Source organism: Rhinolophus sinicus, chromosome 15 (assembly GCF_057876585.1).
Source record: "Rhinolophus sinicus isolate RSI-liver-muscle chromosome 15, RSI-T2T, whole genome shotgun sequence".
Classification (NCBI taxonomy): Eukaryota; Metazoa; Chordata; class Mammalia; order Chiroptera; family Rhinolophidae; genus Rhinolophus; species Rhinolophus sinicus.
The window spans coordinates 108,422,153-108,442,412 of NC_142515.1; the positions used below are offsets into that span (position 1 = coordinate 108,422,153).

Sequence of the window (20,260 nt, forward strand, 5' to 3'; positions counted from 1 at the left end):
GTTCTCAGATGTCTTTTGGTGGCATAGCACCTTGAAAGCCATGATGCTTTCTCCTAAACAACAAGCTCTGGGTAGAACTTCATAGATACTGATATACTAGTTAATTATGTAAACTAGGAGTACCTAAAATAAGACCATTTTATAGACCCAAAACATAAAACCACAACTAGTAACACATCCAACCATTTTTAAAAAGGCAGTTAAACAGATCACAATAGGCCATGAGTCTTTCACAGAACATTAACTTACAACTTGCATATTTATTGTCAGGAACCAAAAGTTAAAGAAAAAACCTGAAACAAAAATACTAAAATGTATTCAAGACCATCTAATACCTATCATTTTACGTGAATTAGGAAAAATGGCACTATAATTCCATTTTAGCAGCAAGATACTCTCATCCAGCTGGCTGAACAATAGTATTCCAGAGGCTATGTTTAAGAATCACAAATTCAAACCTTTTAACTACAAGACCTAAAATCGCTCACCTGTAGAAATTCTCTGACATTAGATCCCAGGACACGCAAGATTGTATCATAACCAGATTCTTGACAAAAGACAAAAAACATCTTCCCAAACATTTGGAGAATTTCTCCAGCGTTGAGATCTATTTCACAGGTTTGAAAGGACAACAAAAACAAACAAACAAAAAAAACCATAATATATTATTAATGGGAAGAATGAAGACAAGTGCATAAAAAATTTTACATATCCTCAATATTTGTGGACAGTGAATATAGATCACATAAAAAATTTCTGCAAATGGCACCATTTCATCTTTTCTGATGGAAGGAGAACAGACTCTGGGTGGTGAACACACAACGTGATATATAGAAGATGTATTGCAGAATTGTACACCTGAAACCTATGTAACTTTATTAACAGTTGTCTAACAATTTCTAAAAAAAGAAAGACATTTTTCTGGCTGTGACAATACAACGAAATCTGAGAAGACATCATATTAACATGTTAACAGTGTAAATTTGTACTTGTAGGAAAGCAATCAGTTTCTCAGTTTCCATGACAAACCCACTTAGTTAATTTTGAGCTGTTTTAGATATATATTTAATGCATAACATTTTTTTCTGAAAAACACAGGAAAATCTTGAAAGTCATCAAGAATACACATGATAATATTGGTGCAAAATGTTTTTCTTTAAATATACATAATTAATAAGATTGTTGTATGTAGTATGCAGCCTAATATCTTGCTTTTTTGTCAATATGCAATTATTAATATTTCCTAAAACTTTAAGATTTTTTTTCTGTATATAAGTTTTAATCACCATATTATTCAACATAGGAATGCAACAAAAGTAACTCTGAAATGAAAGCACACATAAAGCATAATGCAAATAGATCTAATAATTTATTTCGGAAAAATTCCTAAAGGATTTGAGCATTTTTTTTAAAGGCTTTGACTGATGATGCAAAATTTTTCTCCAGGAAAGCTTTCTTTACCATTAGATTCAAAATATGCATGATTTCCTCTTTAACTTTATCCTTAACAATACTAGATATTTAATTTTTTAAAGTTCTATATTTATATGAAAAAAATTTCATATTTGTGTCAATTCTGATTACTAACAAAGCTGGATACTTCTCTTATTATTATTAACAATTTACCATTCTTTTGTTTTTCTTTTTTTAATTCTTATATTCTGCAATAGATAGTATTTGCTCTTCTGGTTATATTTGGCAAAGCCAAAAAGCTTCTTTGTAGTCTATCCAAACTATAGCCTATTTATAAACTAAGCACTACGAGAATAAGAGACACTACTTTGAGAATAATTTTTTTGCATGCAGCTTTCTTTTAACTTTGCCTTCTTTGCATGAGTTTTGTCTCATACAGATCTCAGTTTCCTGATTCTTTTACCAATAGCTAACAAAACTTATGATTGCAAAAGAGATCTGGCGATAATATTTTCTGTATACTACACTCACGCAATTATTGTGCTGTTGACACCATAACATTAAGTTATTATTACATTATTAACTTATTACATTAAGGATCAACACTATTTTTTCCTTCCCCAATACATGGCTTCCTGTGGGGAGAGGCAGAGAGCTCCTCTGTTCTCTAAAGAGCTTGTGAAAGGAAAAGTAGGACTCAGCATAGACTTAGCCTCACATTTTATGCAGATATTCTCACCACCAGGGTTGTGCAGTGCACAACCTTCATAACTGTCCAATGTGATCTTAGACCACACATTCCTTGGGCTTTTGTGTGTAACTTAACCAAAGAAGGAAAGTCACATTCAACTTACTGAGGACTTTACTTGCAGCAGCAACCAAATCATAAGTTTTAGAATCATCATATATTATTCTGACAAGAAACTGTCCTTCTTCATCTAATTGTGCTTCTTTTCTGGAAAACAAAAATGATAGACAGACAAGGGGAAAAGCTGAAATCAAAGAATAGGTACTATAGCTACAATCATTGTATAGACAACGGTTTTGTATCTGAAATAGGATTTGATTTTGGCAAATTTGTTTAAATCGATGTCATGTACCTAAAAGTCAGTGATAAGGAAGAAATTATTTCATGTTTTTTCCCCAAATTAAAATAATACAGTGAAGTATATTCTAGCAAGACCAACATTTATAAAGCACTCTAACAGCCAATACAATACCTGATATTAAATGTAATAAAGAAATAACTCGATTTAATAAACAGTTAGCAAATATTTGTTGAGTCCCTATATATACCAAGCATTGTTGAAGGTACTGGAAAGACAGTGTTTAGTAAAATAAACAAAAATATCTGACCTCTTGGAACAAATGTTTTCTAGGAGGGAAGACAGATGGGGCATAAAACTAGTAAGTAACATATATAATGTTAAGTAGTTTGGAGAAAACTTAGTCCAGGTAGAGGGGTAGAAAGCTCAATTACAATAGCTGGGAGCCTCGCTGAGTAGCTAGTAATTGAGTAGTCTGAAAGAGTTTTGGAAGTGAGCCATGAGCAACCTGGAAGTGTGTTCTGGGAAGAGGGACGAGCACCTGCAAAGGGCTAGACGGGAGCAACCTGGGGTGTTGGAGGATCAGCAGAGGCAAGTGTGGCTGGAACAGAGGCCGGGCTGAGGTGCTGTAAGGGAATGGATCAGAGAGGTAATGTGGCATGGACATTGGGTGACTGGCATTTACTTGAAAGAGATGGAAGGGCCTGCCACTTGCGACATGATTACTGAGATGAACTGACCTGGTTAAAGGGATGCATCAGCTACTGCATTAAGAATACAGTCTAGGACACAAGGAGACCAGTTAGGGGACTACTGCCAACATTCAGGAGGAAAAGGCTGGTAACTTGATTGGGAGTGGAAGCAGCAGAGGAAGTGAGAAGTGGTCCAAATTTGGATATATTCTGAAGGCAAATTCAGCATGATTTGCTGATGGATTGGATACAGGGTGTGAGAGAAAGGAAGGACACAAGGATGACACTGAGGGTTTGGCCTGAGCAACCGGACAGATGTCACCAGTAGTTAAATTGGGAAAGACGGTTGGAAGTAGACTGACGGTAAGACCAAGAATTGTGTTTTAAACATATTAAAGTTTGAGGTGCCAAGTGGACTGATAAAATCTTCTAACATATCCTTCGCTTACTAAATACAGTAGCTCAAAATATACTCAGTATTAATGAAAGGACGTAAAAGTTATTTTTAACAGTTGTCACAATTATATAACTACATTTATTTGATAGGATTTGGATTATCTTTCTCAAACAAGTGGCCAAAGGAGAGGAGAAATCCATCATTCAAAATATTACCAGCTGTAGAAGAGAAATGACAAGTTTCCAGGTATTTTTTCCAATGTTAAACTTACAAAAATACATGGAGCTTGGATATCAGTCCCTGACTTGCAGTCTAATTCATCGCCTTTGTATGCTGCCAGGAGAATACAAGAGAAACTAGCCACTATCATTAGGTGAACTTTCAACCTAGTAGCTCAAATCACTCCTTCAGTGCAGCCACGGCCGGCCACACTTGCTTTCTCTCCCTGGGAAGCTGTGCTGTCACAGCTGCTGCTCATGGCAATGCCACCAGTGTCTGCTCAAGGGAACAGTGCCAAATGGTGGCATGTCTTAGGTCCAGGTGGGATGGAGACAGTCTCTACAAACCCTGTGTTCTTCAGAGTATACCACTGACTTGCCTGCAGTTATTCATAACAATGCATAGAGGGGGGGGAAGTACATGATTTAGTAGGCATGGAAATCTTAATTTCAGAGCCCATAATTACTAGCTGAATGAACTGGGACAAACCACATAAAGCATATGAGCATCAAACACCTTCATTTCTAGAATGGGAGCAGTAATATAACCCACCGCGGTTGTAAAGAGAAAAGTGTGCAGAAGGATGTTCTAAGCTGTGGAAGCACTATAAATATTACTGATGATCACAGCACTTCCCATGTCTACATATTCAAAAAATTAAAGACCTATATACGAGGTGTAAAATTCTCCTCCCTGTTGCTGAATATACACAGCTATTAAGTGAAAGGAACACATCTTCAAAACTTCAGGTCTTTTTGATACCAAAAGCCATTGAAATACCCCCAAATTATGACAATATAATGTATAAACACCAGTTTACCTTTGAACATTCTAATTTCTAATTGTATAAAACTACGAAGTACAGATGCTCCTTGACTTATGATGGGGTTATGTCCCAACAAACTCATCATTAAGTCGAAAATATTGTAAGTTGAAAATGCATTTAATAAACCTAACCTAGCCTACGTTGAATGTGCTCAGAACACTGACCTTAGCCCACAGTTAGACAAAATCATCTAACACAAAGCCCATTTTGTAATAAAGTGTTGAATGTCTCGTGTAATTTATTGACTACAGTATCCAAAACATGTTGGCAACAAAGTGCACTGCAGAGTATCGGTGGCTTATCCTTGCGATGACGTGTCTGACTGGGAGCTGTGCTCACGGCCACGGCCCAGCATCACGAGAGAGCATCGTACCGCATGTCACTCACCCAAGAAAAGATCAAAATCCAAAATTTGAAGTCTGGTTGCTACTAAATGCATAGTGCTTTCAAACCATCATAAAGTTGAAAAATCTTAAATCAAACCATCCTAAGTCAAGGACTGTTTATATAGGAAAGAGAAAAAAACTTAAAAAATTCTCTACTATCCTGAGATACCCACTGCTAATATTACATTCAAGTTGTTCATGCTTGAATATACTTTTATAGATAACACACACTAGATCATACTACTTTAAAATCTCCTTTTGACTTACTATTTGATGGACATCTTTTTGTGTTATTAAATATATTGTATAGACATGTTAAAGTTTTAGTAGATATTTATATTACTTTTATTTTTTCACAAGTATAAACAATGTTCTTATGAATATATTTGTAGTTAATAATTATATTTCTGTGTAAAAGTAGAATAGGATCTGGAAGATAGAACTGCTGATTTGAAGGATATGGGTTGTCTAATTTTTCTCATTTTGTCACTACCATTTTATAATGAAACTGCATTGATTTACAGATTGGAATTTTGAAGCCCCTAATTTCGGGTATTCTAATAAAACATAATTACATTTTAATTAAATATATAATAAAGTATAAATTAATTCATGCTCTCACTGTGACTTATTTTGTTTTCCTCCAAATGGGATAAATTAAATGACATAAATTTCTGTAATAAACTAAATTTCTCGGAAACACTCGCCAATCCATAACAATCATTAAATGAATGAGGTACAAACAGAATACAAGGTTCCTCTAAATAAAACAGAGGAATGGCCATTTCCGTAGAATTCCCCTAACTATGAGTCAATCCATTTCTTCTCTCCTTTCTCTTTTTGTAATAAAATAAGCTTTCTTATCTTTTAGGCTTTACTTCCTGAACTGATCAGCCCAACGTGCTCCTTGGAGGGAGGCTGAAAAAGAAATGTAACAGTAGTATGCGGAAGGAAATAATAATCTTCCCTTCAGAATTTCATACTGAATTCCAGTGAATTATTCCAAATACTTAGGATTCCTTATTTACACTTATCTTAGAAATCTTTGGGAACTTTGGGTCACCCTTTAGTTATTTCTTTTTCCACCACCATGCCCCACCCTCACCCTGGGAATAGGAGTTTTACCACAAATATTTGAGCACCTATTATGCCCAGGCACTTTTCTAAGCATTTTTAGTAAGTCAATGAACAAAATAGATAAATTCCCCTGCCCTCATAGAGCTTACATTTTAGCTGGCAGAAACAATCAATAAGCAATAAATGTAACATATATTCAAATTTTATCATCTATAATGAAGTGCTACAAAAGAAAGTAGATCCAGATGAAGGGATCAGAGTAGAGATCTAGGAGCAAAGAGCAGGTTGCAATGTTACATATAATCATCATGGAGAAGTTAACATCTGAGCAAAGACTTCAGGAGGCAAAGAATATCTTTATGACCTAATATTTCTGGATTCATTTTCCTTATTTTTGTAACCCATTCTTCATCTTCCTTTTTCACAGGAAAAGCTACTTGGAGATATTACAAACATTTTAGTGAGAATTTAGTGAGAATTAGTTTAGTGAGAATTAGTTTAGTGAGAATTAGTTCAACTGAGCAGGAGAATTTACAGTGCAAAAGGAGTAATACCCAAAAGAATTAATTTCAGGCAATATTGGTTATTGAAAGTGGTAGAAATTTTAAGTTAATAATGTTTTTTCAGTGTCTCAATTCTCCATTCTTTTCTTCTAAATGCTAAATAAATTTTATTTGTTCAGACTTTATGTTGTCAACTGTTTTAGCCTCCAGAGAACACAGAGATGTGGTAATACCAATATATATATATATATATATATATATATATATATATATATATATATATATATATATATATATATATATATATAAAAGTTTGTTTAAATTGTTGCATTACACAAAGCAATTATGTAATTTCCAACTACTTAAATTATATTTAGTTTATATGTGAGACGAAAACTACAGGCTAATGTGAGAAACATAATTTAAAACTTTCCCCCAGTAAATATCATATGAAGTCATAGATAAATTGGACTAAAATGAATTCAATAGTGCTCATCCACCATATGGCAACTGTTAGGACTGTTATCGTCATATACCCTAGTTTGTGTTATTACATTCTGTTGCTTTCTATTATTATTTTAAAAATCTCTTGGATAACTCAAAAATAATCTCTCACTATTTCCAAATAGTATGACTTGCAGTAGCCCATGTTATCTATGCACTCAATTACTCTGCTTTGGTTAAGCATTACATTTTTCTACTTGGTGCATTACTCAATGATAAAGTCAGCAGACAGTAAAAATTTTTAGACAGGGTTTATTTTTAAATTGGCCTAAATGAGGTTGGGTGTGGCGAAAAGGCATTCTTTGGCTAACAAGTAAACCTAGGTAAACAAACACACTTGGTTTCATCCATATCATGCATAAGACATAGTCTCTCCTCAAACAGTGTACAACACGAGCAACTAAGCTAATCCCCAATGCAGTTGCAATAAACTTGGACGTGTACCTGTCTGTGTTTCAGTTCCCTCATCTGTAAAACAGAGGAACAGCAGTGCTTACCTAGAGTCATGCTGGCTGACAGGATTAATCTATGTAAGGGCTTAAAATAGTGCTTCCACACAGTTAATGGCCAATCCATCTAACTGGCAATAGTTTCATAGCTGAAGAAGAAGATGATAGAGGAAAGAGAAGAGGAAGAGAAAATGGAAAGTGGAAGAAAAAGGGAGAGGAATGATAACAAAATCTTGGAAGTTTTTATTCAGCATCAAAATAAGTCCACTAAAAGTGCATTTAGTTTGTTCATTAGCTGGTAGAATGTATTAATTCAAAGAGCGAAAACAAACAAGTTTTGTCTCCCCCCAAGAGCTTTAAAAATAAAGACAAATTCTCACCTGGGACAAAGTAACAAATAATCAGATTCTACACATTTGTACATAGACAAAATCCATGTTTAAAAGTTAAGTATGTATAAATGAAAAATTTTCCCAGTAGCAATTAATTTCCTACTTACTTTTAGAGATAGTTATTTGTTGGAATTTAAACTGTTAATTTATTTACATGAATTACCCTTCCCCAAAAGGATAGTAAGTATTTTTATTATGGTGGGGTTTTGTGGTTTTGGATTTTGGATTTTGGTTTTTTAATCTCTGGTGCCTAACTGAATTGCCTGGAACAGAGCATGCATTCCATAACTGTGTGCATGTTTACGGCTGGTTAGCTCAGTTGGTTAGAGTGCGGTGCTCTTAACAACAAGGTTGCTGGTTCGATCCCCACATGGGCCACTGTGAGATGTGCCCTCCACAACTAGATTGAAACAATTACGTGACTTGGAGCTGAAGGGTCCTGGAAAAACACACTTAAAATAAATAAAAATTTAAAACAAAAAAAAGTGAAGAAGTTAAATATATTTCCCCCATGTGTTTCCAAAGTCTGTACCAAAAAATCAGTAATATTACTGGCAAAAGTCCATAGTTTGTTTTCAAACTTAGGAATTGCCATATATATATATACTTTTTTTTTTTAAACTAGGTATACAACTTGTCAGAAATATCCAGGCAGCATTTTCTCATAACTCTATACTTAAGGAAATAATCCGTAACTACAAAATGTGAATGTACAAAAACTGAATTCATTCTGACCGCGAGCTCCTGCTATGACACACTTCTCAAGTAAGTTTACTATAGGACAAGGACTGCTGGCTTTTGGGAAAAGTTTCCCATGGAAGTATGGAACGGGTGTTCTGAAATAGGAGAGCCTGAAGACAGGCCTCTTGAAAAAGGAGCCTTAAACCGAGGTCTGGTGTCAGGCAGAAAAGGTCAGCATGCATCAAACCATCAGCCTGACCAGTGACAGCTCAAAGGGGAACTGAGACTTTAAAAACCATTATCAAAAGCACATGCTGTACAAAAGACAGTCTGCAGGTGTCGTCTTGACAGTAAATCCTAGGATGGTCCCTCCCATGACTTGTAAGAACATCATAAATGCTGGGTGGTATACAACCATTAGGAAGGTTAAAATCTGCTCTAAAACACAGATAAGACTATGTATGACATATAAAATATTAAAAATGTATACGACTTTTGCGGAGTGGGTGTGAAGCATTCATGGCCTCTCAATTTTCAACAGCCCAATGCAATGATCCTTACTAAGCCCTGAATCCCGAAGGAGAGGCTCCATCTAGTTCGAGGGAGCTGCCAAGGAGAAAGGAGGCCCTTTAAGTGCAGGGACAGATTCCTGCTTGGACCCTCTTGCAGTTGGTAAAGGTCAGTCCTTTCAAATCAATGGGTTCACTCTTCCAAGGACTGTAAATAGTAATAGTAAATATTCTCATGAATGACAAGGATTCAGGCAAAGTAACATTACTCTTAATATACAATTGCATTTTTTTCTGACTGTGTCCAGGTGTCACGTGAGTCTCATTAGCACTTGCTGAAATTTGCAAAACACATCCACAAACATTTCAAATGGGCCCTTTTCAAGTACCTTCATCAGACAAATGAATTCGCTTTGACCCTTGTGTGTGTATACTTCATCCTTAACTCACCTTATGGGCACATCGGGTCACAGCTCTTCTAGAAATCAATAAACTGCTCAAAATTTCTGAGGTTCCCATTTTCTGTAGTAGATGTGCTGGTTCGTGAATAAAAACCACCTTTAAAAATGTTATAGACAAATCACAAGTACTTGAAAAGTCCAGGGAGACAAAAACAAAAATGGGAAGTACTCACACACATATGTGTGGTCTATCGCCATGCTAAACTGGTTGGCGTTGGAAAGGAGGTCATAGGCCCTTTTATTTTGGAAGGAGGTATATAGTATGAACATTTCCAAGCCTATCTGTGTCCAAGTCCCAGCTGAGTGGTTCGAGGCAGGGTTTTAAAGTATGGAAGCCTCAGTTGCCTTATATATAAAATGAGAATAATGAAGAAATCTACAGAGGGTGCCAAGAAAATGTATATATTTTTTAAGAAAAGAAAAAAAACCTGTATTAAAACTGTAATAGTATATACCGATAACAAAAGACGAATACAAGTCACATTTGACTTCTGCAATTACATGAGGTTCTCAAAGTTACCATCAGGGCAATTTTAATAGTTTTCTTCCTTTCTTAAAATGTGTATATATTTTTTTGTTGGCACCCTCTGTGTCTCTCTCTCTGTGTGTGTGTGTGTGTGTGTGTGTGTGTGTGTGTACTAGGGGAGAGAGAGAGAGGCTTTCCCCTGAGCAATAGTTATAATAGTTATAGCTAGATTCTAGTTAGACAGATATTAATCAAATAGTAGAAATATATCATCATGAACTGCTGTATGTACTATGAAGCAAAAGTACAATTTTGGAGGTGAAAGAAGGCTTTCCTTAAGATGTAACCATTGTTTTGTCATGTCAAAGCTGAGACATATTGACATTTACGGGAAGGGATGGAGAGAGTGAAGAAAAGAAGAGCCTTCTGAGCAGAGGCATCATCCTAACACATGTAAAAGCTCAGTGTGCTTCAGGAACGGAAAACTGGCCCGTGAGGCTGGAGTGCTGAGAGCAACTGGGACATTTGGACTGCAAGGTCCCCATGTTTGGGTGATTCGAAGATTGACCACAAAGACCTTCAATAAAGCACCAATTTAATATTTCATGATTCAATAATGAAGGACAAGTAGATAAAAATATGCAATAAAAGGAAAGCCCCAGTAATAAACAGGTACAGTAAATACTTCAGAATGTGTACCTTTTACCTGGAGTAGAAACATCTTTAGTGGCATCTTCTGATATAGAAAAAGGTGCTCCATTTGGCTAGACATAAACAAAGACACCACCCCCACTCCCTCCGCAACCACTGTTTCCTCTTTTATGAACAAAGAGGCAAAGTAGTGAATGAAAAGCTGCAAGTACTCATGTCTGTTGAGATGTCACCCTCTGAAATGGGCCAGTTATAGTTTTCTTTAACTGTGTTTTCCTGTTGTTGTCTGCACAGTATCCACCCCAACTATCACTTTCCAACACACTGAGGAGAAACATTTGCTATTGAAAGTCGACAGGACAGTGTTCCTTGTGAACAGCGCCAATGTCTAGTGAATGTTGGACATAACTAGGTCTTGATGTGTGAAGAGGAAGAATACAGATTTTCTGATTTATCCTTTTGTGCTCATTTTAATATGCACAGTTGCTTCTTGACCCAGCTAAGAAAAGAATATGTTTCTATGATTTTTCAATTCTCAAAAATTGCAGAGGGTGAGGAAAACAAAGACCTAGTTTGATTTTTTTTTTGGGGGGGTGAGGGGGAATACCTCAGGTCATCAAAGAAAAACCCTGAGATACGGATATTACCTGGTTTATCACCTAGGTGTCATGCTGCTCACCAAACATGGTACAGGTGTGGGTGAGCCCTGTATAAGAATTCACTGGCAGGTATGTGAAGGGGTTTACACCTGGACATCTACTTGTACCTGGAAGAATACTTCAAATGCTAATAAGCTTATTAACTAATGTACTGTGCCTTCCTCCATCTTTCAGGCTAACTGGCTGATCTTTCCACAGAAAAAGGTCCTGATCCTAAAAATTACTTAGTTTACTTATTTTAAAACCTGTATATTAATTTGTTTATTTGTATTGAGAAAGTTTCTGGGTATAAAACTTAATATGGCTTCATTTGTTTATGTGTAGTATATTAGCTCCTATTTTTATCTTTAAAGCAGCAACAAACCTGGCATCAGAAGAGTTGGGTTGGAGTTGGAGTGTTCTGCCCCTTCAGCTTCCTGTGTATAATTCCCCAGGACAGTCATTTACCCACTTGAAAGCTCAGCTTTATCATTAAAAAATTAAATAGAATAAAATAAAAAATTAAATTAAAAAGCACTGAGTTCACTTGTATGTGGAATCTAATAAAGACAAACTCAGAGAAAAAGAGTGTAGAGTGATGGTGACCAGGGATTGGGGGTGGGGGAGATGGGGAACTATTATTCAAAGGGTACAGACAACCAGTTATAAGATTAACAAGTTGATTATAGCTAATAATATTGTATCATATACTTGAATATTGCTGAGAGTAGATCCTAAATGTTCTCAAAACAAAAAGGAAGTGGTAACAATGTGACAGGAGGGAGGTGATAGCTAATGCTATTTACAAATGTATTAACAAATTAACACTTGTCCACCTTAAACTTACACAATGTTATGTGTCAATATCTTAATAAAGCTGGGGAAATATTGAGCTAGAAAGACCCTTCCTATTTCAAAAGGGCATTGTAACACTCAACCGAAATGGCAGAGAAAAGGACTTCAGAAATATCAAACAGCATTTATAATATAAACAACCATTAATATATTAACATCTACTTGAGCAAGGGTACAGAAAGGTATAGAAATTATATAGCCTCATGATTATGAAAACCTGGTTAAAACATGGCAAAACATGGGACATTATTTTGTTTTGTTTTGATAAAATGACTATTAAGAACATACATTGCTTTTTCAAACAACAAACAGGGATTTAGGGAGGGGGATTTGAAAGATACAATGTAAGACTGATTCCAAAGCAGAACTTGAAGGAGAGATCCAAGATGGTGGAGGAGATAAACACTACTCCTGTGTCCTTCCATGAACACACTAAAATTACAACTAAATTACAGAACTATCAACTTAGAGAACCATCTGAAGTCTAGCCAAACAGAAGTCCTATAACTAAAAATATACCGAAGAAGCCATGTTGAGACTAGTAAGCGGGGCAGAGACACAGAATGGGCTGGCTACAAACCTCCATGTGGTTGAAAATCAGGAGGGATATCTCGGCTGCAGAGGTTCCCCCAGAGGAGTGAGGGACCCCAGCCCAGAGTACTGGTACTAGGAAAAGAAGCCCCCATAACATCTGGCAATGAGTAACAGTGGGGATTCTGACCACCCAGGTGGGTCAGAAGGCTGTGGGAAACCCAGACATCCTCTTAAAAGGCCTGCACACACTCACTCGCTCCCAGGCCCTCACCCTCGGCCCCAGGGGACGGACGGTGAGTGTGTGTGTGTGTGTGTGGGGGGGTGTTGGAGGCATAGGTGGGAGCAGACTGAGGTATGTGACTTCAGGGCAAGGGCTGGAGGACACTCATCATTTCCCCTGAGTGGAATCCTGTTGCTGTGCAGCCAGCAGGCAGCCGCCATCTTTACTCTGTTGAGCCCTCCCCCAAACAGCCAAATCTGAATCTGATTGGCCTGGTGAGTTCTGCTGCTCCACCCTGCTGACCCTGCTGACTCGCTTGGACCCAGCCCCACCCAACTCCCCCAACACCTGAAGCACTTTCTCCCCAAGCAGCCAGCCCCGCCCAAATTTCACTCTTTATTGGAAAACTATAGGAATGCAGCAAGCACCAGGTAGGCAGCAACTGGCCTCAGCGTGCTCTGAGACTTTTTCTAAGTAGTTCCAGGCTCAGCTTTGGCACCAAACCACAATTTACATTAAGACCACAATCCTCCCACTCTAGTGACTCCCTGAGACCCCGTCTCACCCAACTTGCATACTGCAGGAGGCTCTATCAGCAGCTGAACCTTAAGGGAGCTGACAGTGGCAGCAGGCCTTACAGTGTTCTGGCCTCTCCCACGTACCTCCAGGTTTAGCAAAGGAAGTGAACAACTGTGAATTGCTTTGTAGCGGCTATCAGGTACTCCCTGGCCAGTCACAAGCAGTGGGTGGCCTGGGCCTGCACAGAAGACTCTCCCCGAGGTCCCTCCCCAGAGGTTGCTTCAGACCACAGCAGAGAACCACCCAATTAACCCCACAAGCAGCATAAACAAAGGGTGGTCTCAACAGGCACCAGACTCTGCTGGGGCAAATCCTACTCAGTGGGGTAAGCCCCTGGACAGCAACCCATAAACTGTTGATGTGACCAAACCCCACAGCCAATCAGTCTGAGGGTCAATCCCACCTACTGAAATGCCAATAGCAACCAAGGCTCAACTATAATGAGGGCACACACAACCCCCACAAGGGACACTCCTGGAGCACCTAGGGCATATGACCAGAGATACTATGTCAGGGCTGCAAAGGGCACCTACTACATAAGGCCACCTGGCCAAGACTGGGAGACATAGCAGATCTACCTCATACATAGAAACAAACACAGAGAGGCAGCAAAATGAGGAAACACAGAAATGCATCCCAAATAAAAGAACAGAAGAAAACTCCAGAAAAAGAACTAAATGAAATGGAGGAACACAAAATAGAACTTGAGCAGAAAAAACAGCAAATGGAAGTAATATTCTTCCTATAATCTGAAGAATGGAGAGGAGTGGGACAAGTCAGACACAGAGAAGCCAGCTATGAGGCTATTATAGTAGTAAAGGGGAAAGTGGTCTGGGCCAGAATAAAAGGAGAAAAGCAGCTAAGAGGCATTTTAGATTCAAAGAACTGGTACCAGCTGCATGGAATGAATAAAAGAGAAAGTCAGTGAAAATAACAATGAAGCAGTTTCTACAGAATCCTAGACTGATGAAGGAACATTTACACTAGCATAGTATATAAACTTCAATGAACTACTGTTATTTAAAGGAGAGCTTGATATCTTTCAGGTGAGCTAGGGAAGGGAAAAGTTGAAATATTTTTGTTCTAGGGTAAAATAAAAATAATAGCTACCATTTATGAAAGTTATTTTTCAGGAACTGTGTTAAGCACTATATAGATATTATTCAACATGTGACAACCTTATATGATAGGTATTATTTTATTCCTTATGCAGTTGAGGCTTGGAACTTTGAGGCAACTTCGAAAGTCAGGTTATGAGCTGACAGCTAAGCACTTGCTGATTTGAGCCATAATGATTATTTTGTTATTAGTAAATTCAGCTAGATACACTGATGTCAAACCTGGAAGAGCAGCATATGCTCAATTGTTTTCCATATTTGAGTTGTAGGCAGGAAAAATCAAGAAAAAATAAGACTATACATACTCTGATATCTCTAGACTTTATTTGAAGGCAAGAATTATATCATTCACTTTTCTATCCTCAGTGCTTAAAACACTAGACTATGCTCATTTAAAATAAGCTTAACTAGAGAATGAAAGAATGAATAAATCAATTAAAGAACGAATGAATAACTAAATCAATGAATACCTGCCCTGCTATAGGTAAATCAGATAAAACAATACTAAACAGATATATATTCTTAACATAAGATGATTGACAGCCTTCTAGAAGAACTTACTCCAGTATTTATCCACTAACAGTGTCAATGCATTATTTTCAAATCTCAAACTAAAATTGCAATCCCAATGTTTAGCTCAGATCTTTTAGGAAAACTGAGAAAGGCTAATCAAAATATTGTGTTGCACTTAGGTATTTCAATCTATTTTAAATTTGTTCCTTGGCCTGCTCAACTCTAGGCAAAATAAGTTGTTTTCAGGAAGGTGTTTTTGTTTGTTTTAATAGACTTAATCGTCTTAGATATTTTCAGTTTTTTGAATCCAAATTTATGTTCCAGTAAAGTTAAAAAAATCTGAAATCAAACCCAGTAATTTGATGCAATGATTACTTTTTCCAGGGCTGATGGGAGAGGTAATAGAGATAATTAAATCAAGTATTCAGGTACTTATCTAATATGTACATGACTTCTTGGTTTTTGTTGTTGTTGTTTTGTTTTGTTTTTCTTGAAATTATAATTGTTTTTTTTTCTCACCCTTTAGGAACTATGACTTCTAGAAAGGACCATCTGAAAACTCAAAGGAAGGGAAACCAACAAAAGATTTGAGGTAGATTCAGAGGTCTCGTGTTTTTTCACGTGTGTTAGCTCTAGATCAGAGGTTGGCAAACTGCAGCCCATGGGTCAAATCCAGCCCACCATCTGTTTTTGTCTGGTCCAGGAGCAAAGAATGGTTTTTACACTTTTAAATGGTTAAATTTTAATAATTATATAGGCACATACATAATAACCGCAATGTTGACTTCTGGCTTATAGCACCTAAAATATTTACTATCTGACCTTTTAAGAGAAAGTTTATCTACCCTTGGTAGAGACAATATTTCTTTTTCTTAAAAAGAGGAATTTAAATCTCTTATGAAATGGTTATAGTGTTGGTAAGAGTGTAAGTAGATACTGAGTTTACAATGAAGCATTTTTGGCTCTTATCCACTTAGAACTTTCTGTCTGGAATCTGTTACTTAGGGTTTTATTTGTCATTAAATGTTTGGCATCCTTTCTCATGAAGGATGGATGACCATTGCCTACTAAACCAAAAAAAGTATCATAGAAATTTTTATAAACATCAATTTGCATAGTTTCTCACAGACCAAAAATGAAGATAGAGGAGTTTGTTACTTACTGAGACAATTTTTTCTCATATATTCAGTGTTTCATCAAAAGTTAAAACTAAAAGTATCTTGGACCATTGACTGCAGTGACCCTCCCTGGAGTAGAGGGTGAGTTCAGGAAAAGGGATCAGAATCTTCCAGGGAACATTTTAAAATTAAGCTCTACCAACTCCTCCTCACCTGCCCCCAGGCAATGAGAATCTCTCTGTTGAGATAACAAATGCTTATCCAGGGAGCTCTTAGTAATAATCCCTTGGGGTTACTAACTGGGTTAGAAACTGCTGACCTGCTTTAATCCCCTCAATACAGAAAGCTGAACAATTAGCCCAGGTACCAAACTGTACCCAGGACAAGATGGGCACCACCAAAAGCTTAGGAAAAAAAATCAAAATGAACACCTGGATTGCAAACGCTAGTTTAACTAATAGTATTTTCTTTGCAGGGGCACATAATCCTTGAGATAATTGTATTAAAAAACAAACAAAAAACCCAACACCCATATGAATTGTTTCATCTTACCAGAAGAAAATGTATTGAATGATTTAAATTATTAGCACTTGAACAGATTAAGAAAACTGTTCGAAACTACTTAAAGATAAATCAGTGAGTTAAAAGATATCGATGTTTAATAAAAAATTGTTTTTTAAAAAGTAAAATGTAACAATATTCTTAGTAGGATTGGGCAGAGTTAAATTCTCACATCAGTGGAATTTGTATATTTTTAGGTATTTTGATCTTCTCTGGGGAAAATATGGCCAATACAAACAAATCACAATAATCTAATTTTTAAAAAATTCTGACACATTTTTCTAGTACAATTTTCATTTCTGTATGTAACAGTGACCTAAATTGATAATAGATAGGATATACATTGTCAATCTGGTTAAAATACTTGACTGTTTAACCATAATAGTCATCTTTTATTGTGCTCTCAAGATTCTAAACATAGTCATTGCCATAGCATTCACCGGAAAATTTGAGAAGTCCTATCTTACAGAGGAGAAAACATCATGTGAGGGATATGCATGTTGCTTTCATAAATTCATAACGAAGGTGACTTAAAAATAATCCGATACTTAAGGTACATTGTTTAAAATCTTGCTCTCGATGTCTGCTTTCTAAATAACTGTCTACTAAGCAAAATAAAAACTATGAAGGTATTAGTAAGGTGCATGGAACATTCAAGTCTCATGGTAAGCTTTCTCATTTGATTCAACCACGTAATTGCCAAATCTCCCTTTCCCTTTATAAATATAGATGTGTCCTGTGGGTTACATAAATATTGATTATGGGTCATGAGCCAGTGTTCATTGATACAGACCCAAGGAAGGCAAAGTTGCAATCTAGGGCTCAATATTTAACCCGTCATTTCCATGGAAACAGATATTTGTAAGAAATCACTATCATGTAACTGCATAAATCCAGCTAGAATTGATTGCTAATAATTGTGATATATTTAGGGAAAACGTAGCATGAAAACATCACGTACTTGTTACAACAAAATGAAATCAGTGAGTACAGGCAATGCGAGTATGTAATAACAATGTGTTCTCCTCTGCCCACCCAGGTAACCACGCCTTCCGCCTTTCTTTGAATGTGATTGACTGTTATTCTAATAATAAAAATACATAAATAAGGTTTTGGTGTAGCTAGTAGGTTGTGGTCATCTATACAGTAAGTTAAATGCAAATTTCACCAGAATACGAGAGAAAAAGAGAAAGGCCTCTGTTAAATTGAAATACTTAATGTGGTAGCAGAAATGACCCATCATCCCAACAGGTTTAAACTCTCAGGTGCCTGGGGTATTTCCCTCACATCCACAGTACCGAGCTCAGAGCTCTAGACTGACATTAGCAGACTGAAACTAGGATGTCCGCCTACAATTGGCAGCCTCCACCACAGCAGAAACAAAAAAAAGGGGGGGGGGCGGAATTTGGGGAAATGAAATAGAAAACATTCCAATTTCACTTTATTTCAGAATGAATAAATGCACATGCTTCACAGTTGCTCAAGAACAGTCTCATTAGAAGCGAGTTTTAGCGCACTGAAAAGGGTTAACTATTTTTTTGTGTCTGCAAGGTGTGGAAATTTTAAACGAGGCAAGGTCTTCCGTTTGTTTCTAAGGCCTCTGGGAGCTTGAACGTCGCGGAGGCCTTTGTGGTCCCCCGGGCCCTTCTCTGCGTGGGAGCCGCCGGTCGTGAAAAGCCTGGGAGCTGCCGGGCGCTGGCAGCGCGTTCCCACGCTCCGGCCGGGTCCGGAGGCCGCAGTGACCCCAGGGGTCCCTTCCCTGGCTCTCGCCCTCCCAGCTCCGCCCCGCCCGGGCCACCCCTCCTCTCCAGGTCCCGCTCCGGAGCGTGGGAGCGCAGCTGCAGCAGGGAGCGGCAGGAGGAGGCATCTCCGAAATAGGCGCCCGCGACCGGAGCAGGAAGCGAAGGATAAAGCGAGGAGCAGGCGACAGCGCCGGGGGCCGCCTGGGGACCTCCTCCCTCTCCCACATGCGCCTCTAGCGCCTAGCCCGAGCTCGGGGACCCACTTACTTGATGTCTTCCCACACCTCCAGGCCATAATTGCGGATCACCAGCAGCTCCAGAGCGTGGTTCACAAATCCATACTGCGGGAACAGGGGGAAACCTGAGCGTCAGGAACCAGCTGTAGGTGGTAAGGGGCTTGAGGGTGAGGCTGCTGCATTTCCTGCCAGTGCGCTGCTTTAACCTTGTACCCCGCCCTCTGGGTCCAATATATTCGCGGTATTCGCTGCTAAAGAGACATTAAGGGCGCAGCCACCCCCGTAAGAGGCAGATACTCTCCATCACCGACCTCCCCACCCCCATGCCACCTCCTTACCCCCGCTTACCTGTCACCGCTCGGAGGCAGGCTGGGCATGGGGAAAACGTGGGAGAGGGGAGGCGAAGCCTGCGCCTCCCTCCACTCTGGCGCTCAGCCTCCCACACCCGCGGGGCCGGCCTGAGCTGCAAAGCCCCGGTGCCTTGGGCGTCTCTCCCCTTTCCGAGCTCAGGAAGCCGGACCCTCTACGGAGCAAAGGCACCTAACTCCTCCGCTGAGAACTCGGGCGTTCCCACCTCCCAAGTCCCGGGCGCAGGCAACAGCGAGCCTGCTCCGGCGACCTGCGGTGCGCTCCTTGAGCCCCCGCGCCAAGCTTCGGCGGTGCGGCCGGGTCCCTGGGGCAGCCAGGCCCTGTCCAGCCGCAGCTTGAGGATCCGGCCTGACCTGGCTGAGAATACTCACCATGATGACTGCGCGCGGAGCCGGGGAGGCAGCCCCCACGTTGCAGCACCGCCGAAGGGACCCAGGCGGCGGCTGCAGTGGCTACAGCGTAACAGGACCGCGGCGGCAGCCTAGAGCTGGAACGAGCGCAGCAGTCTCAGCCGCCCTGATTGCCACCCCTTCGAAGCCAATGGCGAGTCGAGCCGCAGGGGGCTGGTCGCTGCCTCCTAATTTTCAACCAATCAACGGTAGAGGAGGGAATTCAGATGCTCTCAATACTGCTGCGCTCCAGAGCCTACCCGCCCCCGCCCCAGTGACAAGGCTTTCATTTGAGGCCATAACAATGACGACTGAGAAGACCCAGCTTTGCTCGTTGCATGAATTTTGGGGCAGGGGAGAATACAGCTATTCTAGTCCCACCAAATATACTCTTATGTGAGGGTCTACTCTCAGAGATAGCAAAAACTGACTAGGTGTGTGTAGGGGTGTGTGTGTGTGTGTGTGTGTGTGTGTGTGTGTGTGTGTGTGTGTGTGTGTATTTTGCAACGCACAAACCTTAAAAGGAATTTTCCCTCCCGGTCAGCATCCTCTAGTTTATTGTCTTGCAGATAAACATTTCCTTTGTGGTTTGGTCCCTCAACGGTTTATGACAAACTGAAAACTAATAATATTGAGTTTCACATATTTTACTTTCAGTCAATGAGACTAGTTGAGTGAGCCAGCTAAAATTTTCAGTAATATAGTTTGTTGAGCGT

At 39.0% G+C, this 20,260-nt stretch overlaps 1 protein-coding gene across 2 annotated transcripts in view; it reads right to left on the reverse strand.

The window, feature by feature from the left end:
• Positions 1-19,684, reverse strand: part of GUCY1B1 (guanylate cyclase 1 soluble subunit beta 1) — a 42,727-nt gene extending 23,043 nt beyond the window's left edge. The window contains exons 1-4 of one of the 2 annotated variants that reach the window (XM_019733181.3): positions 19,527-19,684; positions 18,818-18,891; positions 2,268-2,368; positions 489-607 (exon numbers count right to left, since the gene is read on the reverse strand). In XM_019733181.3, coding sequence (XP_019588740.1) covers positions 489-607; positions 2,268-2,368; positions 18,818-18,891; positions 19,527-19,529 — 297 coding nt within the window. In that variant the 5' untranslated portion in view covers positions 19,530-19,684. Of the gene's footprint in view, positions 1-488; positions 608-2,267; positions 2,369-18,817; positions 18,892-19,134; positions 19,276-19,526 lie in introns of those variants that run through there. The other variant, XM_074338400.2, reaches the window with a different exon arrangement.
• Between the last annotated feature and the right edge of the window lie 576 nt (positions 19,685-20,260).